The following is a 16,345-nucleotide window of genomic DNA, read 5'->3' as shown; positions in this document are numbered from 1 at the left end:
ATAGCTGAATAAAGCGCTGAATGTGAAAGTGCCTGGAAATATTTATATGAAGTTATAGCCTAACTTTTCTCGAACATTTTCTTGAAATCAACCATTTATTGAATACGAGGACTATCGTATTTCAAATATCCAGAAATCCTTAACACAATTCGCTTATAACTCCTCAGTAATTAAATGTAACTTACATTTTACTTGCTGTCACTCGATACAATGTCTTCATGTTTAAGTTAAATATTACCAACTTCAAAGCAAAATATTACGAGTAATGACAAACTAATGGTGACTCTAATATGCGGCATAACAAGCGAGTTATTCGCACGAATGCCGCTCGGCGTTATGGCATTTTACTTTCAACTCTCAAGACAATATGCGACTGGTTGAACCAAGCGCCAATAAGCGCAGCTATTAAAATACATTTCTGTCTATATGTATGTATACATACTAAAGCATAATTTCAGCTGGTCAGCAAATCAGCCGTTCACTCCTTTGTCCATGTGACTGATGCCGAATGCAGTTTTTAACTATTTGGCTATTTTTACTTATGTATGAGTATGAATATGTATGTGTGCATATAAGCTTTTGCTTGATTTTTGTAAATTTTTGTTTCTGTTTTTTTTATAGCCTCCAACATAAACCGCTTTGCTTACTAACTTTAAGTTGTTGCTTTAGAGGATATTCAGTCAGTAAGACCCGACCGACATGTTCACATGCCGATTTATTTCTTACATAAATGCATATACAATCACATATATATATATATATATATATATATGATTGTATATGCAATAAACACTCTCGTTTTCAGCCTCACGCCAACTGGTTAACTGGGCAGTGTCTCAATGTGTCATTTCCGCGCATATCGGTTATTACACGCACATTGAGCAGGTTTGTCAGGATTTGGTGGCAACTTGTTTCGTCTATATGTGACTGCAAACCTGGAGACCCAGATTTTATACAGACACAAAAGGCGCAAATTTCCAGTTGGTGGACAATGAAAATTCGATTGAAAAGTCACCAACAACACTGCAGTACTCTAGTGTATGTGATTGTGCGAAGCGTGGAGATAAGGACTTAATATGAGTCATTCAATGTTATAAGTGAACGTTTGCGGCTACAACAACTTACAGTACTGTTGAGGTGTTTAGTATCTTATACTAAGAATGAATAGAATGGAGCTATTACAAAAAATTTAGTAAGACTTTGAATGAAAATTATACATGCCCATTCTATATTTGTATTAATTGGGCTTGATACAAGAATATTAAAGCTTGACTAGGTTAGCAAATATTAAACTTAATGGCATGGACACTAGCTTATTACCGCAAGCCGGCTGTTCGAGTTTATAAAATACCAGAACGTTGTTGGCATAAATTTAATGCATGAATGCCTCTCAAAACCAGAATTAATGTGATATAATGTGAATAACAACAATTCGTATTTAAGCACAAAAATTCGGTCAACATTTTGAATATATTAGACATATGGTTTCATAATATTATGAGGATGTCTACCAGCTAGGCAATCAAGAAGCTTTATAAATTCTATAAAATTAAATTTATAGTTGATCACTGATAGTTTTATATTATAAAAGTTGAATTGTGGTTTGAATGACGGGGAGTCAAGCTACAGTAATACCATAGGGTCACTCATAAGAACCAGGATCATTCATAGTTGGATCACTCGCAGATTCTATGGCCAAGAAGAGACAAGGTAGCATATATAGTTTCGCAAATATCTCCCTTCCGCTTTTTTGCTGTTTATTCAATTCTTTAAAAAAAGTGTTCTTTATAAAAGTGATCGGATTTAGCCGTTCGCCGTTTCGTTCGATAATCTGTTTCTAGACGGCAAATTCATAATACCCCCCTTGTAGAAGCCCCCCTCCTTATTTGCGAGGAACTTGGACAGCCACTTTACACAAGCCTTTTGAGTTCAACTTTACACCACCAAGGGCGTTCGCCATGTACAAGAACAAGTGGTAATCACTTGGCGCTATATCCGGGCTATATAGTGGATACGATAAAATATCCATCCCATCCCAACTCCCGTAGTTTCTCACGAGTCATCAACTAAATGTGTGGTCTGGCGTTGCCATGGTGGAACACTACACTCTTCCTGTTGTCCAATTCTGGACGCTTCTGGTCAATCGCCTGCTGCAAGCGGTTCAGTTGTTCGCAGTAGATGGTAGAATTAAGCGTCTATGGGAGCAGCTCATAGTGGATGATTCCCTTCCAATCCCACCAAACACACAGCCACTGTTTGGGACGATTCACCGGCCTTCGATCACGACCGTTTTCGCTTGATATTGTCGTATGTGATCCATTTTTCGTCGTCAGCCACCATCCGCTTCAAAAATACTTCGGGTTCGTTCCCAAACATGAAGCTTTTTTGTATATCTAGACTTCTGCAGATGGTTTAAAATGGTTTCGTGACTAACTCCCATCTCCTGGGCGATGTCACGAGATAGTATGTGGCATCGAACTTGATGTTTTCCATGATTTGATCGGTATTCGTCTTCACAGGTCTTCCGCTGGCTTATCCATGGTGTTGTTTTCACCTGTTCTGAATCGGCGAAACCATTCATTCGCATTTCGAAGTGATAGAGTACCATCCCCCAAAACGCCATTAATCTCACGGAACGTTTCTCTAGCGTTTCTCAACGAAGGGAAGCTTTAAAATAGCCCGAATTTCGGGGTTAGTAAACTCCATGTTTACACGTCTATAACTGTTGAACTCAATATCCAAACTAATCATGCATAGCGTCGTTTTCTAGGTTATGTCAAGACCTTTTAAAGATGAATAGTATTGTCAGATACGAGCTCTGTAGTGCTTATACATAGCCGCGAAATTCAAAAGACAAAAAGGCCGAAGGGAGATATTTGTCAATCTAATATTGAAAGAATATATTGGACATACTGTTCTTTAATAATTGGGATTGAGAAATCTCTGTGGAAATTGAGGCCCGCGACGTTCAAAAACGACTCAAAAACAGCAAGTAATTGGTGATTCTCGCCAATTTTGAGATATAATCAATAATAAAAAGCACGATTTTTTACAGCAATGTGTCACATATTCATTTTAAGCCGTAGTCCGTAGCGAATTCAACATCACTTCTGAAAAAGAATATGTAATGTTTTAATTAACGCTATTCGAGTCAAGTTTTAAAAAAAGTCCAACGTGCCTATTATAATCGAATTATTACTGAGAATAATTAGCTTCCTCCCATTGAAAATACGGAATTATTTGAAACTAAAACACTCTGCAATTATTTCATTTATTTTGCATTTCTAAAATAAGTGCAACTTCGTGACAACTCTGCTTCACCTCTGCTTCAATGCTTATCTAATAGCGGCTACAGTGGAGAGCAAAGTAAAAGTTGGAAAAACTAACCAAACACGCAAATTCGTGTACTTTCGGCGTTTGTTGACATTTAGCATCGTTTTAAACAATTAACGTACAACAACAACAACAATGGCACAGGAAATGAGTTGTAAACAAAATTCACACTTTGCACAATTCAAGCAGCATTGCAGTGAGTACGAGTAGTTCAGCTCACTTCACTTAACCAACTATGCTGGCTGTGCTTTCGTACGTGCCCACTAACCCATACATACTACATAGATAAATATTTGCAGGTTACTAATGACTACTGCGGCGCTGATGTAACCGAATCACTTGAAATTATTTAATCTGACAATAGACTTACCTTCCCGTCTGAAAGCGGAATCTGTAACACATCCAATTCCTGGTTGCCGGCAGGCAGCGGCACAGCGGATACGAGCACTACGGCGGCGCTGCACAGGCAGGCGGCGATTGCAAATAAGTGTTGTTGCCTCATAATGTGACTGTGGCTATGTGTGTGTGTGGGTAAATTTGAGCACTATTGGTGGTGATGGTTGACTGCAATCAGTTAATCAGCTAAGAGCACTACGAAGCGTTTGCCTTGACTAAAATAAACACTGAAAGGGAAAGATAAGAAATGTAACGTTAAATTACGCTTACAAAATTTGTTTATATTTTTCTTATGAATTTCAAAATATTTTGTTTTTAATGAAATTGAGGTGAGATAAATATTTTACAACAATTGTTAATATTAGCATAGTGGAGCAACATGTTTAAGATTATTTTTATTGCTAAATAGTTTTATTAGACTGGATTTGGTACAAATTGAATTAATTTAATGGTTTTGTTATATTGTTGTTTTTTATTTTTATGGTTTAGTTATTGAAACGATACGATTTAAAAAGGAAAATGTTTCACATTGGTTGTCTAAGCTATGTAATATAATACAACAATTTTTGCATAAATTATTAGGTCTACAACTTTGCTTCCGCCGTTTTATGTAAATTTAAGGCTTTTTTCACTTAGGACAGCCTCATCGTACGCATCCGAAAGCATTTGATGAGCCTCAGCCGCACTTTTCTTGGAATTATAAAAGAAAAGCAAAATTTCCCGCAAATGTCGAGAAATCGGCTCAAAAAGTGACATCTTCAGTTGAGAATAAGTTTGGGATGCAAACAGATCTCTACAAATATTTTGTTGGGCTAATGTTGACACAAATGTCCAAGACCGATATAAAACGATTTAATCGACCAGTGCTTGACCCTAGAGACATTCCCGCAAACGACAAAAACAGTGACATTTTCAGTTAAGAATAAGTTTGGGATGCAAACAGATCTCTACAAAAATTGTGTTGGGTTAATGTTGACACAAATGTCCAAGATCGATATAAAACGATTTAATCGATTTAATCGACCAGTGCTTGACCTTAGAAAGTTGTAGTTGTAGAAATAATAAATTTACATGTTTTTACTTTTGGGGCTCCAATACCAAAATGAAAGGCATAATTTGATACTATGGTATAAATAAAGGCACACAAGGTTCAATGAGTTGATATTTAAATTTTGAGAAACGTCACAACTGTCAAAATAATTATTCCTCTCTCTCTCTCTCTTAAGCAAACAAAACAAACAAAGTGACAGATTAATGTGAGAGAGTCACGTTGCGAGGGAGAGTTCACAATAAAGGCTTCACTTCATTTTTAGTTTAGGGTCTAGAAGTTTTAATGGAAATCGCCAAAGAATTACCCCTTTATTCTTACTATTACTACTTGCAGGGAACACAACGAATTATGATTACCTATATGGTATGTTATATACTCAGGGTATATTATATTCCACATATTTAGGTTTTTTTGTGTTTTATAAAGAAAATATGCTTCGCTCACGAAACCGTTTTTTTTTCTTTTTGAGTCAAAATCTGGTATATTTAGGATGCTTTTCAGAAGAGATCGATCGTTGTTGTTACAAATGTAAGCTAATATTTTTCATGATTAGGTCAATGATCGGTTCGAAAGAAACTGTCAAATTCTATCCTTCTTTGTGACAACTATGTATAAAGCATTGTTTTTATACTCATTGGATTCCAAGAAGACTAATGTGCTTACTTTTTCCTATACAAATAGAAAGAGAACCGATTCAAAATCATAAATACAAAAACGATATAGATCAATCATGTATGTAAATAAGCCCTTGATTAAGTGTTATAAATTTTTGAAGAAATTATAAACAAAGTTGGTTTAAACCAAAACGCCATTTTATATACAACTTGGAGATACATTCCAAAAAAATGTTAATAAATTTGATAGAGTTACTAATTATTTCATTAAATCGGGCATATTTTGACCTTGAACTAAGTGACCTGACAGTTTTTGAAATCGAAACATCCAAGCATTTCTGAAGCATATTAAAAAGAAAGAGAATTATCAAAAGTGTGTTTGAGCAGATAACCTATAAGTATATCAAACTCGTATCTTTAATACTATTTTTTTTTGATATTCGAAACGGGTTTTTATGTTATGCAAATCAGAGTATATGAAAATATGAAGGTAGTGCAAGTACCATTCAAAATGCTCTTAAAATATGCCGTTATGACGCAGAGCATTATCTTTTTGCGTTTGAGAAGGTCAACATTGAACCGCAATCTATACACAGCATAAACATTTTAAAGTGGTTATGGCGGTATATACGCATACATATAATATATGGATGTATATTATAGAGGTCTGTGCATCATTTGCTTATGTTTGCACACACACACAATTACGAATGACTATTGGGCACTGCTTTGACAAAATTATGCAAATTACTTAGCCTACAAACACGTACGTATGTCTGACTATGAATACAATATGTATTTTGGAATAATATAAAGTTCGAAACGAGTATCTACAGCTATGGCGTTTGCGCATGCGCCAGACAACTTTGTGTCAAGTTCAACGGAAAAAACGTTAGAAAACGTTGTTAAACGTTAAATCTGTGTGGAATTTACTAATGCCCAGCAGAAGCAACGAAAACTACTTTTGGTAATACAAATTGCTGATTTTTGCGAATAATGTCACTCCAAATGTACATGCTTGCTTTTGAATTCACTTTTAGTTTTTTGTGGTTATTTCGCAGAAATTTCGTATGTTACCACTTTCGGACCACCCGCATATTTAGTGTTATGCATAAAATAATTAGCATGCTTATTTTGATTTTTATGACGTTGCTACTGCACCTGTATCATTAGCCCCATAGCCAGCCTTCCGCTTAAAAGCTGATACAACTATGTCGGCTGTACTTTTTTATGTGGGTTACTTGATTACTGAGAACGTACAAAATTATTGATATTTTGTTAAACTATCAAATTTAGAAAACTTCCTAAAGGTATTTCATGTTCTATCATAATGATTATTTCCGACAAAACATTGCTTATGTATAGCAGGTACCCGAAACCTATTTTCGTGCTAACAGTAATGAGCATAAATGAAGAGCTCGCCAGACTTAATCTAATAAAGCCATTAACCTATTAAAATGGAATGCTTAACAGCAAACCGTTGATAATTATTTTTAAATTAAACTGGTTTAAAGCAAAAATATTGTCGAAAATTTCATTAAATTTAGTTTTAATTACATCACTGGATCACTTGTTGATATCAACATATATGAAGAAAAAATAAGATTGGAACAACTTCCTCTGAATGTCAACATTCTTTAATGTAGTAACTATAATAATAAATCTTTCTTGACAAAAGTTCTAATCATTTGGATTACTTAGAGCTACTGTCTTGAGTAAAGCTGACAAATAACTCAAGTATACTCATTACAACTCATATTTACTGCTTAATAATAAATATATCAGTTTTTATCATAATAGACAACTTCGTTTCGCTTTTCAATTCCCACATCTAGCATATCTTCGAAATTTCTGTTAAACAAGTAATATTATAAAGTAATATAAAAATTCAATGCCAATTTCATAGTCAGACTACTAGCCTTTTCGCACAGGTAATAACCCAACCTTTACTCGATTAGAGTGCTGATTTAGATCGTTTTACCATACAAAATAAAAATCGAATATTTCTACATTAATTTTTAATCGAATACAAATCGAGTTAAAACTGAAATGCAGCTCTGCATGTTGTTGTCTACGTCAAATTGGATGTGTTTATTGATAAAATGGCAATCAGCTGATGAAGCTTATCGACTTGTTATGAACAGCAAAATCAAAAATGTATAACAACTGATCATTAATCGAGTAGCTGGTTTCTCAATTATAATCGTAATGTATTAATATAATTTGGCTGTGAGAAAATACTATAAAGGCAGTTACAATCCTGCTTGATCTCTACATAAACTTTTCTTTCCATTTATAGTAAGAGCTTTAATATCATCTCAAGCCTGTCATAGACTGCTGAGTCGAGAGCGCTATAAAGACAAGGTTTCGAGCCTTTATACTATTTATGTTCCTCTAATTACTAAAATCCAGTCTCTCTCAAGCTTTATACATTATCTCCAAAATAGACCTGTTTGTTTAAAGAGATTACCGCAAAATCCAGAACTGATCAACTGACTTTTACTCTCTATAAAAATATGTACTTTTTTTAAATACTATTAAGGGAAATAAGTTATCCACCCCTTCATATAATTGCGTCCGCCAGACACACTCACGCAGCAACACCAGTCTTGATAAAAGCTTGAAGGTAAATATTTTGGATATTTGCAAAAATGCACGAAAGCCGATGTTAAATAACCCAAATGCAAAAATCCCAATTGTGAATGTGCAATAAATTCAAACAATATGAATGTGTTTGGGCATATTACACAATCCCTATTTACAATTGTATGTTAATGGATTATGCGAAACATTTGATGACCTCCATCGCATGCGGCGATCAATCAAGAAAATCAACAGGCAAATAAAGAATAAAAAACACTATTAACCTTATTACTTAGCCATTATTGGCGGTGAATTGCTAATGACAGCACAAATGAAGTAATCGAGCCGCAGAGGCAGCCAGACACGGACATGAAAGTGAGAGTGAAAGAGCGCATGACTTTCGCAGAAATGGAAAACCAAGAAAGTAGGTGGGTAAACGGAATTAAAAAACAAAACAAAACGCAAAAGCAGAAAAAAAGAGGAAAACAGTTTTCGGCGCACGTTCGTCGCCACCAGAGGCTGTTTTTGTTGCGCATGCGCGCTGGCATGGCTGCCGAGAGCGGATGGATGGCTGGCTGGTTGGGTGAATGGCTGAGCCATTGGTTGTGCTCAAAACCGCTTTAACTGTTATGTCATAGCTAAATGGTTGCGCACGCTAATGTTTTATTTATTTGTTTTATTTTATTTTTTCACGATTTGTTTTTGCATTTCGGTATGGCTCACCAGCGTTGTTGTTATGGTCTCTTTCATACAAATATTTACACTTTCATACACTTATTAATGTATGTGTGGACTGTGGCTGATATTTTGTTTTATTGCATTTTTAGCAGCATTTTTATCTTCAACCGCAATCCATTCACGCTGCTGCTCACTCACTCTGGGCACAATAACAACAACAAAGCCAACAACAGTAAATGTTTTGAATGGTATTTTCCAAGCAGTAATAATGACTTGGCAACTGTTGCGGCAAAGTGACCGCTGGCTTTGTTGCTTCTTCAGCGTAGGGTACAACTTTTGAAATTCAGATCCATGATGCTGGCAATTTACTCTACAGCTGGCAGCGTTGACACCAATATGCCAATATGTCGCACCATTAAAGTGGGCTGAGCGTAACTAATGTGCGTTGCAACTCTTGCGAGGCTTAAAATAATTATAAATGTTGCCTGTGAAAAATGTGAGTAATGAAGAGAGCAATAAATGATTTATTTCATTTCGTATTTTTACTTCATTACTTTAGCTCGACGCCATTAGATACTTTGTAGAGGTAAGACGTTTTTATGATATGGCACTACTAAGTTGTAACAACATGTTTGTTGTTAGACTTGATCTAACCTAAAAATTCCCGAAATTATTTGGGATGATCCCAAATGAATGAAAGTGATGGCAAAGTTCGCAATACTTCTGTGTATTCTTTGGTTTTGATCCCAGCGGTATTTTCCGTTCTCAGACCTCAAGGGAAACTTCAAAAGAAAAAGAGAAGAAACGGACGGATATTTTGAAGAAATAGTCCAATAGTACTTTAAAAATGTTTGAACAGTGGAAGATTGCTAAAGTGGTGCAACGTTCAAGATAGAGAATACTGTTTCCTCTCTTAATAATATCTAGCAAATGTTTGAGACTATCAATTGATATGATGTGCATCAAAAAGACTACAGCGCTAAATATGATTTTAAATTTTAGCTTAATCGGATCTTGAAGCGAAAGTATAGCTAGTATGACACCACTTTAAAATACGTTCAACCAAAAATGAATTCATGTTTAGGTTATGTAAGTAGTTTTAACGAATTATATTCATCTTCTGTGGATTAACATCGAAATATAACTACTTTATCACTCGTTGTTAACTCAGTAAATTCTGTGAACTATGGAAGCTTGTTTAGATATAGAGCTCATTTTTCTGCTGTTGTCTGCATTCACAAACAGTATGAATTAATTAATACAAATAAAAATTACATAAGAATCTTATCTTCTCAAAGAACAAATTAATTATGCACCAATAAATGTCCTAATTGAAACAATATCCGAAAATTCCGCAACAATATATTTTAATACGTGACCCATACAAGTATTTTGTATTCAGACACTTATCAAGCTTACAGCATGCGCACTTTGTACTTTGTAAAATTTTATTATTCTTTATATAAATTACCATTTTTTTGGTTTTCTACTGAATTTATTAACATTTTATTTGGTACGTTTTTGTTGATTTCATACGTGAATTATGTATGAGATGGGGTTTTATTTGTAGAGTGATGTTTTCGTTGAAAATATTATATTATTTTTAGGTTAAATTTAATCTAATTTTGTTCTTAATTGCTTAATTTATTAACTACTGCAAATTTTTGCGTGATCAGAGTCGAAAGTACGCTTATATTAGGTAAGGTTTTCAGACTGTTCTAATACGATGAAGATCACGGGTAGACCACTTGGACAGTTGAAAAACCGTTTTATTTACTTTCATATAGCACGAGGCTTCAGAATCGCCAACTCCCAAAGAAGCTTAAAAAACGCGATTTCGGGAATTGACCTAGTAGTCGCCATTTTGTAAAAAACGACCTCAATTTCATTTTCATTAAAGTCTGAATGTGAGAAATTGGATTACTTTTCCCAGAATAAACTATCAAACTTTGGACTTTTTAGGTCTTTAGGCAGGCCTAACCCCTTTAGAAATCGTATATATGAATCACTTTTTATCGCAATAATACAAATAAATGTTTCTCATATGCTTAAGGTTAAGTTTAAACAGATCTAGTAATACTGATACTGAATACACATTTCAAAAGCTTGCAAGAAGCCCAGCAGGGAATTGTACTAGTAGTGAACAACCTAGGAACTAGTTATCGTTGCATTTATTTCTTTCCTTTTTTAATAACAATTTGATCTTCTAAAAATTGTCAGTTTAGAATGGAAATACAAGAGCTTTATAATAATTCAGCAATTAGGTAGAAGAGAGTTCAGTAAGGGACTAACACATCTAGTTAGAAAATCAGACAGTGCTATAACAGAACAATAACACCATCGAAAATTAAAATTTTTTTCTAACCCTTGTTGTGTTTAATCATCGGAGCCGTATATAATACATTACTTTATAATTGGTGTAAACTTGATTCTTTGCTAACTAGTTACTACGAAGTACCAAAGTTTATTTATAAACTAGTGTATTTCAGACTAATTAGAATCGAGTAAGGGATTTCTAGTTGTAGTCTTATAATTGTGGTGACCTGTTTGATGTTTCACTGCAGGGTGCAAATAACAACTTTGTTGTTGTAGTTAAGTGCTAAAGCAAAGTGGATGTTTGGAACTTTGCCCCAAGCGTATAATAATTAGTCGCTTGGTGGGTCGGTGAGCGGAGCAAAATCAATTAGTTAGTTTAGCTTGCTAATCCAACTGGCTGAGAAGCGAAGCACTCGGGTATTTTGTGGTTAGTAAGTGTTAACACAACGGTATACTTATGTACGCTTGTAGGTGCATTGTTAATTAAATATTTGAAGTAAGTAGTAGGCACAAACCGACATTAATCTTTAATACAATGAATAATTATGTATATCTATTACAGGTGTAATCGAGTACGACAATCAAATCATAATCTTATTTAAACTATATTTTTTTTTGTTTCTATCCCTCTTATTAATAACTTATAGAGTGAACAGAGGTAAAGTTAGGGTGACTTGCTGATTCACAATAGATATAGACAATACGTAATGCTTTAATAAATATTTTTTTCTAATTAATAATAAATTCTCAATATAATACGCTTTAAGAATAAGGGTCTCTCATACTGACCATCTTACTAACGTTTGGTTGATTTGGCTTTGGAATGTGTAATAATTTCTACTACTTCTACTTCTCTACAATTTATACCTTAGGAACCGGCTTGAAATTCTATGTTTTGCCATATATCAGATAAGATCTTGGAGGGGCAACTTGAGGGGTACCTGAGGTTGTTTTGGTCTAGCAAATGATGGCGATACACTAGAGGCTCATGGGAACGCAGCGTTCAAGCTTATAAAAGGCTTTGTACAAAACAAAGATAAGAACAAGTAGTACACAGTCTACTAGGACTGACTATGTTTAGCTTACTTCAGATTATTAACACATTCAGAAATATATATATATAATCGTTTAGACGAAATACGAAGAAATACCTATTGTAGTACGATTATAACAATTGATAAAAATGCAAAATTCTGTGATCTGGTGCAGTTCATATAAATATATATCTAATTACTATTGAAAACAGTTTATACACATATGAACCTTGATATTAACAACAAGCCGTTCGGTTAAATGTAATTCGGCAAAACACAACAACATCCTTACAAAAGATTAACACAGAATTTAGCACTATATTTTTCCTGATATTTCTTCAAAATTGTGGCACATAAATTGAGATTTGTATTTGATTTTTAATTCTTTTTAATTTCTTCACCCACCCACACATATGCCACACCACAAGGCACATTTAGTATATAACTCTAATGAAATAGGAAGTCAAGGCAAGCAAAAACTGAAAAAGTAATCTAACATACCACGATCAATAAAATGCATATGAGTAGTTATAAAATGTTTCTAGCACGCACGTTTTAAAAATATTATATATTTAAAATGCACATATGTATTAGTTGAAATGAAGTAATGAGTTTGCCATGAAATCGAATGTTAAATGAATAAGAAATTTCAAACACGTACAATTTTAGGGTTAAACGCTTTGGTTGCTTGTCGTTCTACAGCAAAATTTGGCAATGATACCAAAAAATTTGAAAATAACTGCAAATTATCCACTCAATAGCAGGTATACGCGCTGTGCCGTTACTGCAATTTATTGTTTATAATATTAACAATTGTTTTCAATTCAATCGGAGTTCTTAGTTTTGCAACACTTTTTAATGATTTTCAACAACACGGCTGCTGTTGTACGCTGCTTACTAGATATGATTATTATGAAAACGACTAAATTAGCGATTGTAAAACCACGACGACAACGGCGAAGGCGCGTCTTAATTCCGTGTCTTGGCAGTTGGGCTTGCAATTGATTACTAACGTATTTTTATCACACGCCAACGGAATAAAGCTCAAAACGCCACACAGTGAAACAAGTCAACGAGTGGCGCCGCCAACACCGCCATCACCAGCGCCGAGCCAGGCAAGGCAGCTCACGAAAAGGCGTTGAGACTAGCGCCTGCAAGGTGGTGTTCGTCTAGAGACCAACGTCAATCAAGACAAGTGCTTTGAGCCACACATGAGAGGCATTGAGGCACGCTAAGCATACGTGGTGGCGCTCATGGCTTCAACGAGCGCTCAAAAACTGTTGCATATGAACAAAAAGACTGAGCGCTAGTTTAAGCGCGAGGGTTTGTAGTGTGAGGTGTTGCGCTGGTGTTGATAATGAGGGGTTTGAGCTTTCCGCCGTCAGCGGCGCATGCGCTTAGCGCTTGAGTGTCTGAGCGATTGAGCGTGTTAATTACTAGTGTTCGGTTCAAAAATGCCTAACTGCTTAAAGTCTGATAGCAACGATAAGTATTATCTTAGCGCTGCGCTCAAAAACGTTAAGACGTCAGCGCGGCTGCAGAAAGAGTAAAAGAGTATAGCAAAGAGCGCTTAATTGAAAACGAAAGAGATTTCGCCGCTTTAAAATATGTTTTTCAAAAATTGCATAGGTGTTTGTTAACGCAGCAAATCCACACCGTTGGTGTAAATGTAGTAATAATTATTACGGTTTTTGCCTGCATACATATGCAACCTTCGCGCAAGTCACTCGTATCGAAAGCGAAAGTGAATTACGCTCAAATCCAGTTTTATCAGCCACTGCTTTGGGTTAGATAATTTTTTTCTTACTGTTGTTGTATGTTATATATAATTTTGCTATGTTTGCTGCTGCCCTTTGTAGTATGCGTTACCAGAAAAATACACGCACAAAATAAAGTGGCGCAAAGTAAAAGGTTTACAGATTTTTTTTCGGTTTTATCTTTAGTATTTTTGGAGGTTTTTCCATTCGCTTCGTATTTTGTTTTACTCATAATGCTTTAATTGTTTTTTTTCTTTGTGACTATTCCTTTTATTACTATTTACTGCTGTTGTTGATTTTTATTAGCACTTGTCGACAACGCTGACATGATTTAGCTCAAAGGAAGCAGATAAACAAATAGAAATAATAAGCTGAATGCAAGAAGCTGATAGCTAATGGTAACAAATAAAATAAAATAATAAAATAATATAATTTGCAAGGGCATAGAATGTGCATGCATTCCTACAAATATTTACCTATGGATGTGGAGTTGTGCATAGAGGAATTGTTTTTGAGGATAATCAAATGAAATTTTTTCTTGAGAATCTCGTTTTTGGATTTCAAATGTAACGATCCTGTTAAATGCTTGTGGTTCAATATAGAAATTGTTCAAGATAGCAGAAACTCTAACAGAAACGTAGGAACATAAAAAATTAATGCCATGAGAGCTCACAAACAATTGATTCACGACGACATAAATCAATTAATATATTTGCAAAATTACACGAACCTCCATCTCCACTGTATTCCTCTTATGCAGCTAATAAATTTTTTCCTGCTCCCAGATGTCTTTGAAGAAATATCCGAGGCTCCAGCCTATATGGAAGTAAATCTTACTACAAAAATGACATTCAAAAGTTGAAAGTTCAGGGTGGCTGGCTCGATGACACCTTTGTTTTAGTAAGTTCGTGCTTATACATCCCATATATTCAACTACTTAAATCTACAACAACATACAATATATACAACATTACGATACTTGCCACATTGAACAATAACCAATGATACAAAAGAAATTTAATAATATGCCAATATATAAAGAAGGAGTACCCAAGACAATAGCAACAACCGGCGTGACGTAATAAACATCCTGACAAACACAATTGTGACTGCGACCCAGTTAGCTGTGTTTGCCATGACGCCATTGGTTCAATTTGATAGCCGAATAGTTTCCGCATTTTCGAATTTCCTTATGGGTTGCCACACTGGCGCTTGTTGCCATTGTTACCAACGCTCTAACATTGTGTTTTGAAATTTATGTGCGCTAGTGTAGTTGTGGTGATTTTCTGCAGACTATTTTCTTACTGAATGTGAAACACTTGATGTCAGCTCTTGTGCGCTCCTTCAGACAGCGTTGCAGATATTTTTGTGTTTGTGTAATTATGATTATCACGCTGTTACTAAGCCAGCAACATAACTGAATTTAAATTAGTTTCGTAAAAGCAATTGCTCTGCAAGCCCTCTAAAACTAGCCGTCTTTGCGGTTTCCTAACTTTACTCCCCTGTAAAATGAATTTACGGTACACGCACATACAAATAAATGCGAATTTATATTCACTTAAGAGTCTTTTAATAACTTTTAGACCTATGAACCACAAATTGCTGTGTGCAATATAAAAATCTCTAAAACACAATTACTTTGCTGAGCCACATAAACTAACCGTAAATCATTGTGCTTTAGTATGGCTCTTTCATGGCGAAAATGAGCGTTCGCCTTTGATGCGTTGCAACAGGTTACTTGGGCGGGTGTTGGCCAATACTGACGTAAAAAGTTTATAGATAATTGTTAAAATTGTTTCTATTTTTTCGAAAGTCAAAATCAAATTTATATATTGTCTCACTGAAGATTTAACTTGTATTTACTTCAATATACCATAATAAATATGCTGGTATACCTACACTAACAATTTATTGCACATCAGGGTTTATTGGCGCCGGAGGCGTGGTTATTATTACTATTAATTATTTAAAGCATATTTTGCATAATAGCTGCGTGGTTAGGTAATTGATATCTTTGTTTAAAAATTAACAATTCATTATTTAATGTAAAAGGTAAAGGTAAAGTTAAAATAAAATATTATATTTCTTATTCACGCAGTATTTAAATGTGAAGTGTTTTTTCAACAGATAAGCTTCGGATGTTGTTCTTTGACTGTTACATCATCATTAAAAGTGCTAAGTGCAGCCAACGTTCGTGTGAAGACATTTGTCCCGTCAAGCATATGTTGAAGATTTTAAACTTAGTAAAAGGAACTGAGTTCCTTCGATATGTAACCGAATTTCAAGGTCATTATGAAACCTGTTCCTATAAACCAACCAACCAGCATGAGTATCCCACCATACATGGGCTTGATGTCCCAATTTGGGATTCATTCAATCAAAAATCAATGAAGATATCGGAATAAAATGTTGCACTAATAAAGCATAGGGAAACGCTCAAAACTATCCAAATTGGACCATAACTTTTCAAGGCCCCATATACAGAAAATGAGGACCTCTGTGCACAGTGGGTCCGCTTGTATCAAGCCGCGCGCATAAATACTTCCCGTTGAGATATCGCTATGAAATTTTTTACCAAAAATC

General features: G+C 34.9%; 1 protein-coding gene across 5 annotated transcripts in view; it reads right to left on the bottom strand.

Annotated features, from left to right (window-relative positions):
• LOC105213921 (uncharacterized) overlaps positions 1-13,126 on the bottom strand; it is a 33,048-nt gene extending 19,922 nt beyond the window's left edge. Inside the window, exons 1-3 of one of the 5 annotated variants that reach the window (XM_054231872.1) lie at positions 12,904-13,115; positions 12,667-12,789; positions 3,704-3,956 (exon numbers count right to left, since the gene is read on the bottom strand). In XM_054231872.1, the coding sequence (XP_054087847.1) occupies positions 3,704-3,835 (132 nt within the window). In that variant the 5' untranslated portion in view covers positions 3,836-3,956; positions 12,667-12,789; positions 12,904-13,115. Of the gene's footprint in view, positions 1-3,703; positions 3,957-12,666 lie in introns of all 5 variants that reach the window. The other 4 variants (XR_008471441.1, XM_054231873.1, XM_054231874.1 and 1 more) reach the window with 4 other exon arrangements.
• Between the last annotated feature and the right edge of the window lie 3,219 nt (positions 13,127-16,345).

This window comes from Zeugodacus cucurbitae, chromosome 5 (genome assembly GCF_028554725.1).
Source record: "Zeugodacus cucurbitae isolate PBARC_wt_2022May chromosome 5, idZeuCucr1.2, whole genome shotgun sequence".
Classification (NCBI taxonomy): domain Eukaryota; kingdom Metazoa; phylum Arthropoda; class Insecta; order Diptera; family Tephritidae; genus Zeugodacus; species Zeugodacus cucurbitae.
The sequence above is the reverse complement of the archived record's forward strand: the minus strand, read 5'-3'. Positions and strand labels throughout refer to the sequence as shown.